Here is a 22,685-nt window from a genome sequence, read left to right as displayed (position 1 = left end):
TAAAATCATATGTTTTCAAAATTCTATCCATCAAATAAATTTTATTACCTGATTAATCAGAGAAGTATCTCAGCTCTGAGCATGTGTACCTAAAAGATTCTTTCTATAATAGACAGGTAAAGGCAATACCCTAAGGTTGATGGAGGTGACGGGCAGGATGGAATAGCACAGAGAATGCATGGTGGTCCAGTGTCTGATACACATGTGTCAGAGACACCTTACTGTAGAAACTACCTTTAGAAACAAACAATTTATTTTTCATTCTAATATAAATTAATATGTATGTATTTACATACATACACATAAATATAAAACAAAGCTCATACTAAAGAATCTGTTTGAGTGAAAAAAATGGGTAAATCTGCTTAATTTGTATTTAACAATTCAATCATTTGGGGTACAAACAAAAAAAAATTGGGTGCATTCATTGACTCCAGAGTTAGGTACCCAAGCATACACTAAAAAGAACCCTCTTCAATATCACAGGCATTATACAGCAAGATATACGTATTCTGATGCAATCCCTACTCGCAGAGCAGACAGCACTTGGCTTACTTTTAAATTGTTTTGTGAAAGAAATGTATCATATAAAGAAATGCATGTTTGCTAAATGTCTTAAAATTACATCAAAACAACAGTAAAACCTGCTCTTGGAGAAGAGTCTGTTGAAGGTATTTCCTGTTTTGAAATGCCTAGTTAACAGTTCAAAATATTGCCTTGTGAAGTTTGAATAAAGACATGGTTTCTGTGAAGACCCATCTGCCACAGTCACAATTTAGATACAGTCCTCTCTGCTTGGCTGCTAGGTGGAAGTGGCCGTCCTTGAAAACAGTTATATACCTTAAAATTATCTATAATAAACAGTGCCCCCTAACCATTATTTTTCATAAATTGAAATGCATTGATCACTCAGAAAAGATTTCTTGCCAAATATATAAATAAATGTAACTGCATATTTTCTGTAAATATACTTAACATTGCTAGACTAAACCGTCAAGGACGGACTGCTGTATTTCAGTTCTGTGTGTCAAATTTACTATAAATTTAAAAAGAAAAATATCTGAGGGACTCAGCTGCCTTTGTTTAGTTGGCTTTAAAATGTATAATAAACTGGGAGACGGTATCTTCTCATAAATACATGGAATCAATATGGAAAAGTAAACTATACAACAGACAAGATTGGAGATAGCAGAGTGTACCAGAGTAGTCACTAGAGTGAAAACACTCTCAGTACAAAAGGGAAGAACTCCAGACACCCATTGATAGTGAGTCTCAATTAGAGGCAGAGCTCCCCAACTCCTGGCAAGGATTAATTGGTAATGGCCCTTTCTCAGCAGCGAAAAATTATCCTGAGAAATTATTCAGATAACAACAAAGACAGGGCTTCCATTACTAAGTTTTTGCACAAAACACAGCTGTAGATATCATAAATAAATTTAAAAAGCAGATAATCTTCACTGTGTTGAACAAAAAGAGGAGAAGGGACCCAGACATTGCTAATTCTCCCATTGGCTAATATCAGGGGAAAAGATTGCATTAAAGGGTCTACTTATAACTTTCCAGTTAACTATGGCCAATATACATGGAGGTAATTTGTAGTTCAAGTTTTTCATGTCTTTTTTTTTCCCCAACTAGCTATAAGCTAAATTCTAAAATTTATACTGAAATATACAATTCCAATTTTCAAAACACCCTCCTCCTGGAGGAATGATATTCAAAAAATTTTGTGCAATCTTGGTACGGAGCCCAAACAGTCCTAGGAAGACATCTCTCCATCTATTGGCACTGAAATTTCACTCTCTTTAGCTGCATTCCAGTAGCTTGGCCAAATTATCTCGTAATTCTGTTAGTTCAAATATTTTTCCATCCAGAATTTCTAGGAGTGTCTTCAGGTTACTGCGGAAAGCCTCTTGTTCGTTCTGGCTCTTCTCCAGGCGCTGTTCTAGGTCAGACAGCTGCCCCTCCAGGTCTTTATTTCGAATTTCAACTTCCTTCAGAAAGAAAAGTATAACACACATACATATCAGTTCATTCTTCAGATGACAATGCATTCCTACCGTTCCTAGTGTCTTCCTGTAAGTCTGGCAATCAGGCTGTGCCTCTGACATTCAACTTCATACAACTGAAGGAGATTTGTATTCAGCCATCTCAGAAAGCCACGGCTTGGCTAAGATACATCTGACCTCCCATCAACAGCAAACCACTGCTCCTGTTTCACGCCATGCAGTCACAGGGCAAGCACAACACTCTTGTTGTGGAGGATTATGTACATCTCCATTTTATTGCTACTCCTACGTAACTGAGAAATCAGATGAGGGTAGGCAAAGACAAGAAGAAAGTAAGTTCTAACCGGTAACTCTAAAGTTAGAGTGGGAAAGGAAGCAACTCCCTAAAATGAGAGTGCAACTTTGACTCATACTGATCCTGATCTCATAGTCAGGATCAAAGGAATGTATGTTTAAGAATATATAATTGTTCAACTCTAGAGACTAAAATGCATAGATACAGTAACTTCATGTAACAGAAGTATAAAGTTGCCAATTCATTGCTGACAATCCAGGAAAGAGAGAAATGACAACAAGAAAGCAAAATTTTGTGACAACACAAAATGTATGGCAAATACTATATAATGAAGCAAGTCCAAAAAAAGCCAAAATTCCAAGAGTAATGATTTAGCTTAAGCTTTAAAAATCAAATTTAGAGTTGGCTCAGCAGTTAAGAGCACTGGCTATTCTTCTATAGGACCAGGATTCAATTCCCAGCACCCACATGGCAGCGCACATCCATCTGTAACTCCAGTTCCAGGGAATCCAATGCCATCTTCTGGCCTCCACAGGCATTGCATGCATGTGGCACATAAATATGCATGTAGTCAAAACATTCATACACATAGAAATAAAGATGTAAATGAAGGAATTCTTGTATTTGCATTAGGAATACTTTTTTCTCCATATTAATTTTTTTCACAATATTTTCAAAAATGAAAGAGTTTAGAGCCAGCAATTTGCTCAGCAGATAAAGATTCTTGTTTCCAAACCTCACAACCTAAGCTGGGTGTAGTATTGCACACCAGTACTAGGGAAGCAGAGGCAGATAGATCTCTGTGAGATCAAGGTTACCCTGGTCTACAGAGTGAGTTTCAGGATACCCACAGCTACATAGTGAGACCTTGACTCATCCACTCACACACACATACACCATACACACATAGTGGAAATTTACATTCCACTGTGGCACACACATATAATAAATATATAAATGTAATTAAAACATTGAAGTCTTGAGAAAAAGATTTGGGTAAACTGGTTTGAAAACATTAAATAAAGTAACAATTGGCTGGGCAGTGGTGGCACACCCCTTTAATCCCAGCACTCGGGTGGCAGAGGCTGGCAGATTTCTGAGTTTGAGGCCAGCCTGGTCTACAGAGTGAGTTCCAGGACAGCCAGGGCTACACAGAGAAACCCTGTCTCGAAAAACCAAATGTAACAACATGCCATTGTAGGCCTTTCTGATGAAGGAAACTTTGAAAACCATATAAAAAAAAAAAAAAAAAAAAAAAAAAAGTAACAATTGATAATCCTGAACATAACCATGTGATTTGACATTATAGCATGCTTAGATGAGCTCCAATGTGTAGAAGAACCAAGAGGGAAACAGAGCAGCTACAGTTTATAACTTAAGAGTATAAAGGCCCAGTATAATCTCAAAGTGTTTGCTACTCGATGTTAGTCACTTCAATGTTAGTCACGCATGTTTTTAATCAATCTTCGAATAATCTGCAAAGTGAAGACATCTAATAAAAAATATGAAATTAATAGTAATAAATTTAGAAGCTAAATCCATAGAGGCTGTAAACTATTAGAGAGGAAGAAGTCCTGTGATCAAATGTGAAAATTGCACTCATGACTGCAGAGTGTTCGTTTGCATTTCAACAAGCTTAAGGATTGAATGTTTCCAGCTACAGAAATAGACTGAACGTCACTCCTCATCATGTCCAGCTCACAGCCACTGCCCAGTTTGCCCTCTACAGTGTCCCTTAGAAATGAAAGGCCCCTTGTTCTCTTCTCCACCCAATGTAACAGCCAAACATTTTAAATGGAACTTCACAAAACACTATTTCTTCGGTTGTTTAAAGCGGCACTATACTCTTTAGATGAGTGTCCTACTCCAAGACAGGCCTCTGTAGGAAATGTACTAGTTAGGTAACGTAGCAGCACTCGCACTATACAGATGGCTGTGACCTATTTTTAGATGGGGAGAATATGTTCTAGGTAAGAATAGATAACCTAGAGAGCAGGGGCCAACTAGTGTGACTGAAGTGACAGCCAGCACTCGCCAGTCTCCTTCTGGCCTTTGCTACTCTCCCCAGGCTTGCCTTCTACCATTGCTTTTGTTAGTTAATTTCCTCATCTTTTTTTTTTTTTTTTTGGTTTTTCGAGACAGGGTTTCTCTGTGTACCCTGGCTGTCCTGGAACTCACTCTGTAGACCAGGCTGGCCTCGAACTCAGAAATCCGCCTGCCTCTGCCTCCCGAGTGCTGGGATTAAAGGCGTGCGCCACCACCGCCCGGCTTTAATTTCCTCATCTTTAAGGCACACGAGGGCCACCAATTTCATGCTGCACATGAAAAAAAAAAAAAATAGAACAGAATCTCAAATTCCTTTGTTAAGAGACTCAAAATAGAGATTTTTTAAAAAATTACATATTAAAACCATAGCCAAAGGGACCAGGTATACTAATTTTTGCTACATTTAAATCCTACACCATTCAATCTAAATAAAAGCCATACAAAAATTGTCTTGACATCTGCCTCGCAGATTATACTTAAGATATCAAGTATGCACTTAAGATATATGTTATAATAGACTATTAACATTTACACATATCAGGATATTTTAATCGACAAGAGAAGCGTCAATAACTCATTTCTACACAGCATTAAAAGACATGTATGTATTTTGAAGACGTTATCTAACAGTTGTTGGGCAGATGCAGTGGACACTAGGGATAAGTTATTGAGCGTGAGTAAAATGGCCCTTACTTAATGCTGTCTAGAGAGAAGATATTGGCAATAAAGAAGTAGAAGCTGTTTCTGAGTGGATATAGCAGTGAGAGTTTGTACACTGACATCTGCCAGCCATCCTCCACAAACCACAGGAACATGCACTGAGAATAAAGTTGTGCAAATGTCAGGACTTCAACTTTACTGAAGACAGAGAACACCACAAGCATCAGAGATTGTAACAGTGTCTGCAGGTCTGTTTCCGGGTCACAGAGAGACTGTGTGGCTGGCACAGAGAAAGACCTCTGCGACTGCCTAACCCTAAAACAAGAGCTGGACTGGATAGAACAGATCTGCATTTGAGGGATAACCCCATGAAACTTATGAGGCAGTCTTGCAAAGCAATGCCTCTTCAGAACAGAATAAAAGACAAAGGAGTCTCTAGGAACAACGAAGGGCAAACGAAACAAGACAAAAAGTTAAGCTCTTGTTATATAAAGGAAAATTAAAACAGTGAAACACACACAACCTATCTCCTACTGCTCCTCAGAAGAAGGTGTTTTGTACTATGAGTTTATAAATCACCTTAAACTGTCATTCTGTCCACAAAAATGCAAAGATACAGGACTCATTTGAAAACATAATCAATAGAAAATACTAAAAACTCAGTAAAATGAAAAAATTCTTGAAACCAACTATGAAGCAGAAAAAATTCTTAATATAATATTCCATGTTGAATTAAAGTTTATATAAAATTATTCAAAAAGGAGCTTGAATTGGGCACCCAAAACTAGGGACACAAGATTGGCCAGATGGCTCAAGGGGTTAGGAACACTTGGCTGCTCTTCCAGAGGACCTGGGTTTAGTTCCTAGCACCCACATGGCAGCTGACAGAGTATGTAACTCCAGTTCCAAAATATTCAATGCTTTCTTCTGGCCTTCGAGGGTACTACAATGTGATACAAAGGCAGAACATGAAGGCAAAACACCCACAAACAAAATAAAAACAAATAAATTTTAAAAATATTGAACAATAACAAAAATAAAGATGCTACAAAAATACACTGAAAAATGGGAGAGTTAGTTAAATTGGTTAAAAAAACACTAGAAAATTAAACAAACAAAAAAAATGGGAAAACCCCACCTGAATTGAATTATAAGGTAAATCAAATCAAAACAAATATAGTTTTTACTCACACTTATAAATTCAGTTATTATTCCTTAATAATATACAAAAATTTCAAGAGAATAAAAGAAATATAAAGTAGGGAAAACCAGAAAATGAGTATAATTTATGTTATAAGATATGTTGCAGAAGAAAAATAATAAGCAAGGAGAAATATTTAAATTCCATGTGTGACATGTTTTACTAACCTTTTTGTCACTGGGGATATCTAGAAAAACTGAAGTGAGGCTCTCTGCCACTGAACTCAGACCCTAAAGGAACCTGTAGATGAAGGTCTTGGATATACAGTATTATTGTTGACACAGGGTCTCATTATGTAGCCCTAGATGGCTGTACCTTGTGACACAGACCAGGCTAACCTTGAACTCATAGAAATATGCTGTTCTCAGGATCAAGGGTGTACACCACACCCAGCTGGATAAGGAAATTAAAATGGCCAACTAATACTTGGAAAAAAATGACTTTCAACAATCACTTTGGAAATATCTTGGTAAATTTAACTTTTTAAAACAAAAAAAGAAAAAGAAGTCCTCATAGCATTCAAGCAAACCAAGCCTAAAACTTATTAAGGCAAGAGAACCACAACTGGAGTAAGACTTCTCAGAAACGACAGAAAGGCTGGAGCAGGGACGAGCAGTAAAAGCCCTGGCTCCAGAGGACATGGGTGTGATTCCAGCACACACATGGCATTTTACAATCATCGCTAACTCTAGTCCTTTTATGGACTCTAGGGGCACCAGGTACACACATGTGGTGCACAGATATACATGTAGGCAAAACACCAATACACTTAAGTTAACATTTTAAAGATGAATAAGTAATTTGAAGTGACATATAAAAAAAGTAAGGCCGTAAGAGAGTCGTGACTGGTGGTGAGTGCTGATTTGAATTTGCCTGTCCAGAACTCAGGTACCACAACGTCATGGCCCATGTGATGAGAGTTAAGTGTGAAGAGATCTAGGAAGAAGGACTGGAGTCAAGAGCAGAGCTCCATCCCCGTGCCCATGCCAGGTTCAATGACTAAAACACTCATAGATAAGAGGCTGAAGTCTGAATCCCCAGAGCCCAGGGTAAATAAATGCAGGGTAGCGAGGCAGATAGTTTTAACTCCATCCTTACAAGGTCTGAGACGGGGGTTACCAGAGCAAGCTGGTTAGCAAGCCTAGATGGGTGTGCTGTGGCTTTATTGAGAGACCCTGCTGCTACATCCACTCCAGTAGTGACTTGCTTGACAGGTTTAGAAACCTGGAAGCAGTCCCGAGGCAAAGAGTTTCACGGAAACTTAGTCTCCTGGAACTGTGGCATGCCATAGCACGTATGCTCCAATTTTGTCCTTGCGAATGGATCTGTGTGCTTCCTTTCAGTATTGTTTTGTTATAGGTGCCTCCAAGCAATGACTTGCCAAATACCTAAGCAAAATCAGACTTTGCTTCCCGGTCTTCACCAAATGCCCTAGGTGGTCCTTGAGCCGACCCTGGGCTTGGAATTCAGTAAGAATGTTGCCTATTCAGTGACATTCAGAATTGCCTCTAGTATTGTAAGAGAGATAGTGAAAGAAATCAGGCATTACTATCTACTACATAGTTAGAACTCTCAGGGCAAGCTTAGCAACGTAAGTTTAGAATTCTTATTATAGTTATGTATGGCAGACTACATTACTTATTAGTAGAAAGTCCCCCCACACTATCACTTAGGATAAAAGCCGAGTTACTCTCATATACAGGAATTTACAATGGCTTAGGGAGTAGGTCAGGCTGAGGTTTTAAAGTATTGCATTATTCATGGGAAGGTTAGCTAGAGCGGAACTCTCTAATAAGAACCATTACTTGGGCATGAAAGCCCTTGCCCTGGGAGTGTAAAGACCTCACACCTGGCTTCTAAGACTATGGCTGACCTTAGATAGGGCTGACTTTGTCTCAGTTGTTTTATTGCCCAGTTCCTGCTAGTCTTTGTGATTGCATTTCCTCTATTTTGTGTAAGAGTCATCAAGCATCCGGTAACCTCATTTGTACCTTGCCGATGTGTCACCTAACTTCCCTATTTTCTTCTGTATAAAATGTTTGATGCTTGATTTGACAAATTACATTCAGATTCAGCACACTCCCTTGTGTCCTGTCTGTCTGTCACCCACTTTCGCCAACTCCTTCGCCTACCTGCAACTAGAGACCCACTCCGCGCAGATAGGAGACCCAAAAAAGGGATTAGTCTGTGGCACCCTGCCTCAATGACTAAGTTGGAAAGCAATGCAGGACATATTCCTAATACCAACCACAGACTTCTACACGTGCATGCTCATCTATACACAGTAAAACCATGCACATACACAGACTACAAACACACACAGAAGGAAATAGAGCAAGAAAAATAGCTCATTTTAGGACCATGGATGAGAAACTGTGAGATGAGCCTGGAATATCCACTGGCTCTGCAATGTGAAGTTCTTCAAAGAATGACATGGCCATGAAGAGGACCGGATCTAGACTGAAGGCTCTCCTTGGCCAAAGCTGGCTCCCAAGAAAAGCAGATATAACCACCAGACAGAACACCCGACCCTGGAATGGATGGGTCCTGGGTGGAAAACAATTTGTAAATTTGCTATAAAGAAGATTAAGATAATTATAAGCATTTGACTAAGGTATATGGATAAATAATTTTGGTGGTTATATGAGAGAACGCCTTCAGTTTTAGAAAAAAAGCAGTATTTACAGGGAAAAGCACATGTGCTCCTTACTGTCAAGCAGTTCAGAAGAGAGCCATACACACAGAGTACAGAGAAGGCAGGAGAGGACGGATGTGAGAGGAGAGAGAGAGAGAGAGAGAGAGAGAGAGAGGGAGAGAACAAGGGACCAAGGGAGGGTGGGAGGGGGGCACCACAAAATGATGAAACAAATAGGGCAAAAATATTAAAGCTGGGGAAAGCAAGGGAAAGGCATATAACTGACTTATTCTTGCAGCTTTTCTCTCGTTTTTTTTGGTTGGTTTTTTTTGAGACAGGGTTTCTCTGTGTAGCCCTGGCTGTCCTGAAACTCACTTTGTAGACCAGGCTGGCCTCGAACTGCCTCTGCCTCCCGAGTGCTGGGATTAAAGGCGTGCGCCACCACGCCCAGCGCAGCTTTTCTCTTAACACATCAAAATAGAAATGTCAGAATACATTGAAGCAAATAAGAGCATCTCAAATGGTGGTAAGTACAAGGTGGGAACAAAGCATGGGGACCGAGCACAAAACACACTGGGAGAGGGGCACTTAGGGATTTGAACAGTGTGACTGTGAGGAGTTAACATCTGAGCTAAGACCTCAACCACAGGGAAAAGCCAGGCACTCGAAGACCTGGCAGCTTGAGGGTGTTTTGTATTCTTTTGTCCTGGAACTCACCCTGTAGACCAGGCTGGCCTTCTACTCAGAGAGATCTGTCTGACTCTGCCTGCCTTTCCTCCCAAAGCCAGGACTGAAGCATGCGCTGTCACTGTCCAGAGGCAGCCCATGTGCTCTGAAGGTAAAAGCTCAACTGGCACCCAAAGATGTATAAGGATGACAGACAGACAGACAGACAGACAGACAGCAGGACAGGCAGCTCAGCAGGTGTCAGCTGCACAAACTTGACAGCCTTCAGTCTGAAGAACCCACAGGAAGATGAAAGGGAACAAACTACAGAGTTGTCCTCTGAGCTTCACATACACACTATATATAAACACACAAAGCTTAAAACGTTTAAAGATCTATAAAAATGATAAATGGCCATAAACATGGAAAATTGTTCAGCTTTACTCATGATGAAAAAAAAACTGTAACTTAAGACAGTGAGGGGAGGGAAGTAAGGCCTAGAATGAGGCTCAGTGGCAGCCTACCCAACCTGCACCATGCCAAAAGCCCAGGTTTAATCCAAGCACCATAAAATACATAGAAATGGATAAAAGTGAGCCACTCCCTTTCTTTCTTACGAGGGAAGACTGATGCTCAGAGGATACCCTGCTTTCCAGTTAGCATACAACTTTTAAAACACTATGTCCAAGCAATGCCTTCGAATCCATCTCAGACAAAACCATCACAGAGTAAGCATTAACATAAAGGATTCATCTGGCCATCATTATTATATACAACAGGAACAACATATATTTCCATCCCAATAGAAAGGATGAGGAAAAGTCACATTAAAAAAATTTTTTTTAAGGGCTGGAGAGATGGTTCAGTGATTAAGAACACTGACTGGTCTTCTGAAGGTCCTGAATTCAAATCCCAGCAAACCACACGGTGGCTCACAATCATCCGTAATGAGATCTGACGCCCTCATCTGATGTGTCTGAAGTCAGCTACAGTGTACTTACATATAATAATAAATAAATCTTTCGGCTGGAGTGAGTGGGACCATAGCGAGTGGGGTCATAGCGAGCAGAGGCCCTGAGTTCAATTCCCAACAACCACATGACAGCTCACAGCTACAGCATACTCATACATAAAATAAATAAATAAATCTTAAAAAAAAAAACTAAGCAAACACTAGATAAAGTAATGCCACATGCTTTGCTATTGATAAGATTAGGATTTTTTTTTTCTTGTTTTTTATCGAGACAGGGTTTCTCTGTGTACCTCTAGCTGTCCTGAAACTCAATTTGTAGACCAGGCTGACCTCGAACTTAGAAATCCGCCTGCCTCTGCTTCCCAAGTACTGAGATTAAAGGTGTGCTCCACCACTGCCCGGCAAGATTAGAATTTTTAAAAAATAAAAAATAAACATTTTTGTTTTGTTTTGTTTTGTTTTGTGAGACAGGGTTTCTCTGTGTAGCCCTGGCTGTCCTGGAACTCACTTTGTAGACCAGGCCGGTCTCGAACTCAGAAATCCGCCTGCCTCTGCCTCCTGAGTGCTGGGATTAAAGGTGTGCGCCACCACGCCCAGCAAAAAATAAACATTTTTATAAGCATATAATATATTGATATTTAGAAATATCCAAATGCTAAAATTTGGAAATTAAAACTTAAATTATGATATTCAAAATATGGGCTAGACAAAGTTACTTTTCTTCAAGCCTCAGGTTCTTCTGCATTGCACTGTGATTGCTGACAGCACAGTGTCAGGATACAGCAAGTAAGCCCTGCTGACTCTTCTCATAAACCGCTCCTCCTATCCCTCAGCTCCTAGGTCCTCTTCACTGGCCTCACTTGATGAATCCACTTGCTTCTATTCTAAAATGCTTCGAACCCTCCTTGAGGCAACTAGTTTAAGCTGGCAAAAGGCAGCGTAGTAATTAATTTTGAAAAATCTTTCTAAATCTAACTTCCACCAACATAGGATACATGTATGTCTATCGGAGATGTTTTTGTGCACTGTGTATTCAAATGCTAAGTACTATACCTGGGTGTAGTCTAGATTCTGTTACTGTCATTATTACAAAGCATCTTCTGACTCAGTATTTTGTAAAACATTGTTCTCTATCATCTTATGATTGGTCAATAAAGACCTGATCAGCCTATTAGCTGGGCAGGAGAGATAAGGCAGGACTTCTGTGCCCAGAGAAAGAAAGAGAGAGGTTTAGGTGAGAAAACGAGATTCGCCATGAGGCATTAGTCTTGAGCAAGTCTCCAGGGGAGTCACAATGAGGACACTGATGGAGCAGGAGCAGCCAGGACAAGACAAGATGGCTAAGACTTAGATGGCTGGGAGGTAGGCCAGGCTAGCACAGTGGTGTTAGAATAGGTCGAGCCTGACCAGCTTAGTACCTGCAGTGTTTAATACAACACCAGGTCTCTGTGTTATTTATTGTGGGAATAAAAGGGGTAGGAGAAAAGCCCCTGAATTATCTTTTACATATGTCAATTAGAGTCAGGAAGTATGTTACCTATGTAGAAAAAAAGTGGACAAAATTAATTAAGACCAAAGAAAGGAAAAAGGCACTAACTTTTGTTCCATTATGGCACAAGGAATGCCAGATTTCAGAGTAGCCCAGCACACAAACACCAGCAGCTTCCTAAACTAAAGTAAATCCATTTGAGGTGCTTCCCCTTAAATTTAGGGTACCTTTTAATGATAAAAGCAGAAGTTTCCAAAGTATCTTAATTTTTCCAAAGAAAAATGAAAAATGTCCACTAATGATTACAAACTATCTAAATGAAGTAATCAAAGAATGTCTAGAAGAGTGAATGTTAGGTATGAATCAGAGGTACTAGAAGGAAAAAAAAGAAAATGTATAAAAATGAAGGCTCAGAAAAGTCATTATGTTGTGAAAGACTGACTGATCTTCTCTGTATGAAATCAATAAATGTCTTCTTGGCTGGCTTACCTGTAGTTTCTGAGTCAAAGAGTCCCTCTGTTCTTGGAGTTCTCTGGCATTATCGATTTCTTGTTTTAATCTTTCTATTTCCTGGAAAAGGTAAGGTGTTATATATAACAACAATTAACTTACAATAATAATAAGGAGAAGGAAGAACTAATTTTTCCCTGAAAGTATATCCTAATTCTTAGGAAACAGTAATTAAAAACAAACAAACACACACACACACCACCCTTTATTGACATTCAGAGAGGATGTGTTCCCTCATCAGTTCATTGCCTGAAACAGAATGGGGTTTCTGTTTTTCTTTCTTGGGAGTGGGGCAGGATCTCACACTGTAGTCTATGCCTTGAACTCACTATGTAGCGACTCACTATGTATGTTGGCTTCAAACTCAAGATCCTCCTGCCTCAGCCCCCTAGTTTGGTTCTACAGGTACAATGTCATATGCCCACTCAGAATGATTTTATCAACTAGTGTAATCTGATGGCTTTAGCCAAGTCAATAAACAGCTTTAAGTTTAGATAAAATAATTTCTCTTGGTATATAAAATAGCTCTTTTTGACTATAGAAACTAAAGACTAAAGAAAGTAAGAATTTTCAAAAATTCATTTAATTCTCTAATAGTTTCCTGTTGGTTATATAAATACAATTCTCATAAAAAGGCAACACCATAGTTCAATACAATTACTAAAAACAACAGAAATAAGAGCAGGAAAACCAGGAACAAGCTTTATAATATTCAACGAAAGTCTATCTTAAAAAAGAAGCCCTCAGGGCTGGAGAGATGGCTCAGTGGTTAAAAGCACCAACTGCTCTTCCAAAGGTCCTGAGTTCAAATACGAGCAACCCCATGGTGGCTCACAACCATCCATAATGAGATCTGATGCCCTCTTCTGGTGTGTCTGAAGACAACTACAGTGTACTTAGATATAATAATAAATAAATCTTAAAAAAAAAAAAAAAGAAGCCCACAATCTCACTTTATTCCAGATGGTGCTTTAGATCTGACAGAGTCTACTATGCTGTATACACGGTTAAACAGACTGTGGAGGGCTGACTGGCAGGGCCTACCTCTTCCTTTACTTTCAGGGTCTCTTCCAGTTCCTGCACTGTCTGGTTCAGCTCTGTCTTGTGGCTGTGCACAGCATTTGCTTGACTACTAACACACTCCAGCTCAGTGACCTGCAAGTGAAGAAGAGTACAGGGTCAATTAAGCGGCAATTTCAGAGGCTTCCTGCTTAGGTCACAGCACCTGAGATGTTAATGATGTCTGAATTACTATAGGAAACGACTATTAGATTCTCAGCATAAAATAAAGTTTTTAAGATAAATATGTAAGTCAATGGCAAAAACCAAAAGATAATTAGATGGACTGTGCCGCTCAGAGACAGGTTAGGGAAAACAAGTGATAGGTCACTTTTAAAAAAATCCTTTAAAAAAAAAATTCTTCCTTAAAATTTATACCAGTCTAGAGAGCCAGATATTAGTCATGCACACCTTTAATCCCAGAACTCAGGAGGCAGAGGCAGGTGGATCTCTGTAAGTTCAAGGACAGCCTTGTCTATACAGTGAGGTCCAGGACATCAGGGGCTACACAGAAAAATCCTGTCTCAAAAACCCAAACCTAAAACATGTATACAAGTATAGATATGGCCAAAAAAAAAAAAAAAAAAAAAGTATACATATAGCCATCTGCTCTTCCCATTTGTAGTCTTCAAAACTAGCATTTAGAAGTAAGGATTTTTTTTCAAATAAATTTTCAAAATACAAGAGAATCTGAAAGGAAAGATATGCTTAAAAATACCTTAAAAACTAGGATATTAGAATGACTTCATGCCAACTGTGCCTCTTATGAGAGAACAATTTTTCACTCACAAAGAATTTACCAAGAGCCTACAAGTAATAAAATTTCTTTTCTTTTCTTTTCTTTTCTTTTTTTTTGGTTTGTTGAGACAGGGTTTCTCTGTGTAGCCCTGGCTGTCCTGGAACTCACTCTATAGACCAGGCTGGCCTCGAACTCAGAAATCCACCTGCTTCTGCCTCCCGAGTGCTGAGATTAAACATGTGCGCCACTGCGCCCGGCATAATATAATTTCTTAATGAACACTTGACACCCTTTTAATATACTAGGAAAAGGTCAGTATCCTTAAAGGTCTCCACTTCTAGTTACACAAGAGGAAATCAGGTAAACATTTACAGACAACCTTTCCCATGCCTTAGACACCATGCTCTCAAAGTCTGCTTGACTAGAATAAAGCCAACCTCCCTTCAACTTTCCAAACAGCAAATCACCCTGTGCATTCTGGAGGTGTATCTGTGCCTCTTATGGGAAAGAGAACAATTTTTCACCAACCTTCCTCTGCTTAGGTGTCAAGATACTTCCTGACATAGACTTCATTGCTTAACTGAACAAATGGAATGCACCTACTGTCGACTCAATTATAACTGTGGTCTTCTTAGAGAGTCTGCAACTGCTAACAAGTTAATCCTTCAGCATATGACCTTCAATGTCGTTTGCTTTTAACAATACTAAATATTTTTTTCCTTTTCTTTCCACTAATAAGGACTGAACCCAGGGCCTTGTCCATGTGAAGCAAGCGCTACACCACTGGGCTGCATTACCAGACCACAATGGTGAATAAAATCCTAGGGTCTTTCAAGCATCGGCTGCACCCTACCCCTAAACTTCTGTTTTGGCCAAGATGTACACTTCTGACAGTAGGCAACTCTCTCTGTCCTGACATTAAAACAGGCTCATGCCCATCTTCTTGACTAGACTAGACTAGACTGTCCTCTGAAGACCATTCTGATCTTGGGCAGTCAACTTTCAACTCAGCACCTCTCTTCTGAAAGCCAATCCCTTCTGCTGGAGCCCTCAAAGTTCTTTTCTCCCTTGTTCACAAAATGGAGCATCTAATTTTAAAATAATAATTAATAATAATAATACTGGGAATGGGCTGGCAAGATACCTCAGCAGGTCAAAGCAGCTGCCACAAAAAACTGATAATCTGAGTTCAGACCCCAAAACCCCAACATGGGAGCCACAACATATACTTACCCACAACTCCATGAAGGTATTCTATCCGCATGCACCCAGACATGCTCACACACTTAAAAAATTCTTTGTTATTTAATATATACAGTTGTCTTTGATTAAAATTTTCTTAAAGGGATTTTCAGTGCTAGTAACAACTTTCCCCACAGATTAAAAACAAACAAACAAACAAACCTGTGAACAAAATCAACAAACACGACAACAGCAAAACACTGAAACAACCCACTCTCTTAAAGCAGTCACACTGTCAGTGACTTTTACATGTCTGTCTAACCGCACTGGCCGGGATGGCTGTACTGCTTGATAGACTCCAGCTGGAACTTTCAGCTTTATTTTCCTGAGTTCAAACATTTTGGAAGAGCTAAAAACTGGGGGAATTAAATGACAAATAGACCTCTCACAAATCTTTAGTGAACTCCACAGCTGAGCACACAGAGTCAGGAAGTAGTCGGTGGGGGGTAGGGGTGGGGGATTAAGGAGGTGGTGGCAGTGGAGGCAGAGAAAAGCCAGACACTGGCCATAGAGAAGGCAATTTGAAATCTTGGCAAATGAACAAGACCTTAAAAACACTTCAAGCTTTCCAGGAAAACCTCAAAAGACTGAGTGGAACGAGGCTAAAGGATTTTTTTTTTTTCTCTAGGATTTGAAAAAAAATGAAATAAACTAAATCTATTGATATATAAATTGACAGTTCCACAAATTCAAGAGATCTACTGACTGCTGCTGATAATATACACTTTATAAAACCTCACTATATATATAGTGGACAGACTCAAACAAAGATTGTAGACTGTTGAATTGGAAGTGTATATAAATTTTTATATACACTTCTTTTTATAAATTCTTTTTATAAATTCTTTAATGTTGAATGCAGCGAACTGCTGCAAACCTTCTTTCTAGGAAAGGATCACACAGGTATGGAAACATGACAGATCTTCAGTGGATATTAACCACCAGTGATTTGCCAGTAAGGCAGGCTTCCATTGAGATAAAAAAAACTACAAAAATTACCTTAGCACTAAGTATATTCATGTATTACAAACAGAGCTCCACACTTTTTCATGTGGTAAATTGAAAGTTAATTTGTATGCACAGGAGTGGGTAATATCCACCCTGTTCTAAGTCTGTCCTCCAGGCTCTATTCCTCTCCTTCCTACACATCTGCCATCTTGGCCTGTTCTACTCAACACTGTTCTGCTACTCAGCCCATTCCCTATTGTCTACCGAGCTCACTCACTTGGTTTCCTTTTCAAAAGGGGCACTGGTGACATCTGCTTCCTATGAGCTAAATGCATTTCTATGTTTCCAATACAGAGAAAGTTTAAGAAATTGTTTTCTTGCTGATATTAACAATATTGGTATTTTTAATTTTCTATTTTAAATCTCTAATATCATACATTTTTAGTTAAAAATTTCCATAGTTTTCAAATTGCTCCTTTATTACTAAAAACAAAAGATAATTAAAAATGTTTATTGTCTGACTGCAAATCAATAAATCTGTATAATCATATGCCACAAAAACACTAAATACATAGGAATTGCACAGGATGTTGCCTAAGCTGGCTTTGAACTTCCAATCTTAAGAAATCTTCCTACCATATATGCCCAAGTACTTAGGAATGCCTTTAAGCACCTTTGTGCTAGGACAGAAAATGTATTTTGTTATAATTGTTTTCATTTTTTGAGACAGGTTTTCTTTGTGTAGACCTGGCTATCCTGAAACAAAGAGATCTGCCTACCCCTGCCTCCTGAGTACTGGGATTAAGGCATGCACCGACCACTGACTGGCACTGGGAAATGTATTTTTAACTTACTACAACTAACTATCAGTTAAGTATCTCGGTTAACTTTCAAGAAAATATAGGGGACATATATTACTCCTATGTTATAGATTAAGTACTGAGCTGAAAGAGAGATGTTCCCAAAGGCATGCACCTAATGTGGCACAGCTGGAACTACAATCAGTTCATTTGCTTTCAAAAGCTGAACAGTCTTCACTCTCATTAAACTGTGAAGAATATTGTCTGGCCCAGCAAAAGCTGAGACTTAGCTCATATATATTCTCTGATAACCAAAGAATATCCCCAGAAGATGTCAGATATACATGTGCTGCATTTACATATACACTTCCCTTCGCCACAGAACCGTTAGTTACCCCAATCCTGGCAGGGCCATCCTTACCCGCTTGTGCAGCCGCTCTGCTTCCTCCTGGTACGCAGCAAGCTGTTGCTTCCACTGCTTCACATTGGCAGTGGACTCCAGCAGGGCTGCAGTGAGTTTGGCATTGTTGCCTTTGAGGGTAGCTAGCTCAGCCTCCCAGTGTTTGCTGATTGCTGAACTAAAATGCAACAAGGAGAATACTTGATCACTTCACTGAGAACTGTTTCTGAATGTACAATAATATTTAGTTCTACTACCAGGATTATAGTCTAAGAATGTTTTCAAAGACAACCCCAAACATTAAAACAACAAAAAATACTTCTAGCAGAATGATGGAACAGATCAGTGTGACACAGATATATGTTAATATATACTGTACCACAAACCAAAAATAATACCTAAATGTATGCTATTGTTTAAGGGAATCAAAGTCCACTACAGTTTCTTTTCTCAGTGGGACAAACGAGGATGCTTGCATGACAGGTTGGGACAGGTAGTGTATTATTTTAATTACTGATTTATATGTGTATATTAAGAATGTTTATGTTCAGGGCCAGCCTGGTCTACAGAGTGAGTTCCAGGACAGCCAGGACTATACAGAGAAACTCTGTCTTGAAAAAACAAAAACAAAAACAAAAAAGCATGTTTAAATGTTCCAATAAAATTTTCATCATAATTGAAATTATAATTATTTCATAAGAGGCTAGATCAAGAAATTGGTTCTAATAACTTCTATAATACAAGCAATAATATTCATTGGGAATTCTTGCTAATTACTGATATTTTGCTAACTTTCCAAGGGAGAATCACTTTTGTTTGAAAGAAAATCATGTTTTCTCTTGTTACTGAACTTTATTCCAATTAGTCAAACTGTGTAGTGGTGCCTTTCAGTTTCCTGTACTCAATGGTTTTGTGTTAATGTCAGTTCGTATCACAAGGCATATGCTTTTATGAACTATTTTGTAGTGATTTTATTATATAATAAAAGGCAGTTTCCATCATTAAAATTTCTAAAGCTTAATGACAGTTTTAAGATATATTCATATCATACCCCCTTCACAAGACAGAGAGGGACAGCAGATCATTTCAATGACAGTCTTTAAAAAAGCAAACAAACTCAAAATGTTAACCGCATAGTCTAAAACAAAAACAATATAATCCCAAATTTAAGGATAGTCTTCAAAATAATTGATTAAAATACTTTATAAATATAAATAAAAGACAGGACCAGAATAGAGGAGAAAAAAATACACTGTTGGATCCTTGGGTAGTTTTTCAAAACAGAAAGGACACATTGAGGTTGGAGGTGAAGTTTAGCAGTAAGGCACTTGCCTAGCATGAGAGAGGGCCTGGGTTCGATCCCCAGCACTGCCAAAGAAACAACACAGAAAAGAAAGGATCGTTAGTGAAATGCAGAGACTTGGTTGGTAGTATTGCAATAGTGCTGACTCCCAAGGTTTGACGGTTATATCACAATCATAAAAGGCAATAATTAAGGGACACGTGGTAAAGGCTATATGGGGACACTGCAGTTTTTATAACTTTACAGCAAATCTAGTTTACCAGTTAAGCAATACACTGAAGCAATAAGTGAAACTATCAATTTAGCAAACTATTTTTCTCAAAAAAGAAACTCTTTTCAAGTTCTTCCTTTGTAGAATGACATTTTAGATTTAGACTTTCTGAGAAAAAAACATATAACTATTCACCAGCTCTAAATGGATTAGTTTTTATTAAAACCACCTACCAGTTTTCCCCCAGAAGTGTTTCATTTAAATGGGATCTTCAGTCTGATAACTGAAATCTTATTGAACTAATTTAAAAATTTGCTATAAGCAAATGTCAATCCTATTTAAAAATGAAAATAACTGTAAGGACTTATATCTAAGATCTACTTGTCAAGAAACAATGCCATTTTAAATATGAACCACACCATCTTTATAGAGAAAGAATGAGGGCACTTTAATATGCTATTTTCCTCAGTTTTATTTTATATTCTATTGGTAGAAAGTCCATTAAGAATTTGGTATGTCTGTGATACTGGACTCATCTCTTAACTACACTGATCCTCCAGTCTTTACATGGTAACTAAAAACATGAGCCAAGCATTACTCAAGTGTTAGCCACTAGCTGCATGTGGCTATTTAATAAAACGTTCATGGTTTATGTTTCTAGTCTCATTAGGCACTCGTCACATAACCAGTCAACAGCCACAAGCTGCACATGACTAGTGGTCAGCAAGGACACACAACATGTCATTGTAGCAGGGGACTCTACTGGATCTTGTCACTCTGCAGGATCTCTCCATGTGAACTATGTTTTCAGTGTCTTCTATTATGCATTCAATGATAACCCCACAACCTAAATTTATATATCAAAGTCCTGACTCTTAGATCATCACAGTATCTGTATTTAGAGATAGGTTTTTAGAGAAGTAGGGTTTAAATGAGATCCTTAGAGTGAACCTAACTCATATGACCACTGTACTTATTAAAGAAGATATGACCAGCTAAGTATATATTACAGTAGCCCAACAACATTTTCCAACACTGACCCTAGGATTTTCCAGTGTTTTAGTTAGGGTTTCTCTTGTTTCAATGAAACACCATGACCAAAAGCAAGTTGGGGATGTAGGGGGAAGGGTTAACTTGGCTTACACTTTCACACTGTTGTCCATCAATGAAGGAAGGTAGGACAAAAACTCAAGCAAGGCTGCAACCTGGAGGCAGGAGCTGATGCAGAGGCCATGTTGGGCTGTTAACTGGCTTGCTCCCCATGACTTGCTCAGCCTGCTTTCTTACAGAACTCCAGACCACCCACAATGGGCTGGGCCCTCCCCATAGATCACTAATTAGGAAGATGCCTGACATAGATGGCCAGATGGCCATAAGAATGAATGGAAATCTGCAACTAATGAGGGTGGGGAGGTGGGGGGACATCTCCAGGACATGACAGAGACCAGGGATAAGGGAGGTGCCTAAGAAACAATGAGGCTGATCTTATCTGTGACTTACAGCATTGAGGATATGGAACCTGAAGAGGCAACTTCCTGTTTCTAGGCAGGAATCTCAGTGGAGAGATAGGAACACCAACCCACCTATAAAACTTTCAACCCAAAATTTATACCATGTACAAGAAATTCAGGCACCCCTGTGGAGCAGAGACTGAGGGAATAGCCAGCCAATAACCAGCCCGACTCCCACGGGTAAGCACCAATTTCTGACGCTATTAATGATACTCTGTTATGCTTGCAGACAGGAGTCTAGCATGGCTGTCCTCTGAAAGGCTCCACTCAGCAGGTAACACAGACAGATGCAGACACCCACAGCCAAACAGTGGATGGAGCTTTGGGGACTCTTACGGAAGAATAGGGGGAAGGATGGAGGGCCTGACAGGGTTAGGAACTCCACAGGAAGACCAACCGAGTCAACGAACCTGGACCCTTGGGAACTCCCAGAGACTGAACCACAAAAGAACATACATGGGCTGGACTAGGCCTCCCACACATATGTAGATGTGCAGCTTAGTCTTCATGTGGATCTCGACCAACTGGAGCAGGGGCTATCCCTAAAGCTGTTGCCTGTCTGTGGGATATGTTCTTGTAGCTGGGCTGCCTTGTCTGGACTCTGGGAAAGGATGCACCTAGCCTTGCAAAGACTTGATATGCCAGGGTAGGGGATACCCAAGGGAGGCCCCACTCGTGCGAGAAGGGGATGGGGGATGGATAAGTGGGGAAATGGGGGAAAGAATTGTGGGAAGGGGTGACCAGAAGAGGGGCAGTGAGTGGAATGTAAAGTGAATAAGTTTTTTTTTTTTAAAGGTGCCTGACAGTTGGATCTTATGGAGGCATTTTCTTAATTGAGGTTCCTCTTTTTAGATGACTCTGGCTTGTGTCAAGCTGACATAAAATTAGCCGGGACATCTAGTATCGTCAAGTTTGCTGTTTATTTAGATTTAAGAAGGCTCAAGTTTAAGGTATAACCCCCAAATGTCCAGTATGCTATAGTTAAATCCAGGTAAATATATTTATTCTCTACATCAACAAAGTAATTATATGATTATACACATGGAATATTATCTGTTTATGAGCAAGAAAGCTATTAAAAAGCATTTCTAGCTGGGTGGTGGTGGCACACACCTTTAATCCTAGCACTCGGAAGATAAAGTTCAAGTCCAGTCTAGTCTACAGAGCGGGTTCTGGTACAGAAAGGGCTACACAGATAAACACTATCACAAAAATCAAAAACAAAGACAAAAGAGCATTTCTAAGAGCCGGGAGGCACATACTTGGGCAGAGGTGTTGCACTTTCCTGCAAGCTCATCTTCTATTACAAGCAGCATGGGTAAGAGACTGGAAAGAGAGGGGGACAAAGGAGGCCTGGATGAACGGAGACGCCCTCACCATGTGACGCCTATAAAGCCCGCCTAGGCTTAGTCTCCTGGACAAGATAATCTCAAACTGTTACCTCTAGTCCTCTGCACACAGGCAATGACCTATTATAGCTGAGAAACAAGAGACAAATCTCTATACCTTAGAAGATCAGAAAATAGTCTAGGATTTGGGTCTCCAGTCTCGAAGAGGGGTAAGAAACTCCCATAGAAGACCCTCCGAAACAAGACTGAATTCACATGCTACTAGAAGGTAGTTGTGTCCTTACCATCAAGCTGACAGCAACTTCCCCTTGTGGAAGGGATAAAGTATAAGACAAACCAAAAGGAGGTATCAGGAACTGTGGGAAAAATCTCTCCAGCAGGTCAGCACTGACACTAAGCACAAACTAATAAGGGAGGTGGGTGAAAGTCAAGTTTACCCTGGGTAGGACAACAGAACTCCTAAACTAACACAAGAGCCATGCGCAAGTAGAGGGTGCAATGCAGTGCTGGCCCTCCATATCTGTGGGCTCACTCAACCACTGGCTGGAAAGATATGGAAAAAATTACTGTGTACTCAACATAAACAGCCTTCTTATTATTTTCTAAATAATAAAAGTGTTAACTATTTACATAGCATATTTA

The 22,685-nt window shown here is 39.4% G+C and overlaps 1 protein-coding gene across 4 annotated transcripts in view; it reads right to left on the bottom strand.

The window, feature by feature from the left end:
- Window positions 1-337: 337 nt before the first annotated feature.
- Window positions 338-22,685, bottom strand: part of Homer1 (homer scaffold protein 1) — a 97,671-nt gene continuing 75,323 nt past the window's right edge. For 2 of the 4 annotated variants that reach the window (XM_021180632.2, XM_029485023.1), the window contains exons 6-10: window positions 19,002-19,037; window positions 17,691-17,847; window positions 13,526-13,636; window positions 12,461-12,541; window positions 338-1,991 (exon numbers count right to left, since the gene is read on the bottom strand). In XM_021180632.2, coding sequence (XP_021036291.2) covers window positions 1,803-1,991; window positions 12,461-12,541; window positions 13,526-13,636; window positions 17,691-17,847; window positions 19,002-19,037 — 574 coding nt within the window. In that variant the 3' untranslated portion in view covers window positions 338-1,802. The remainder of the gene's footprint in view (window positions 1,992-12,460; window positions 12,542-13,525; window positions 13,637-17,690; window positions 17,848-19,001; window positions 19,038-22,685) is intronic. The other 2 variants (XM_029485024.1, XM_021180630.2) reach the window with 1 other exon arrangement.

The sequence above is a fragment of the Mus caroli genome, chromosome 13, assembly GCF_900094665.2.
Source record: "Mus caroli chromosome 13, CAROLI_EIJ_v1.1, whole genome shotgun sequence".
Taxonomy (NCBI): Eukaryota; Metazoa; Chordata; class Mammalia; order Rodentia; family Muridae; genus Mus; species Mus caroli.
Note: the sequence above shows the minus strand (reverse complement) of the source record. Positions and strands in the feature narration are given on the sequence as shown.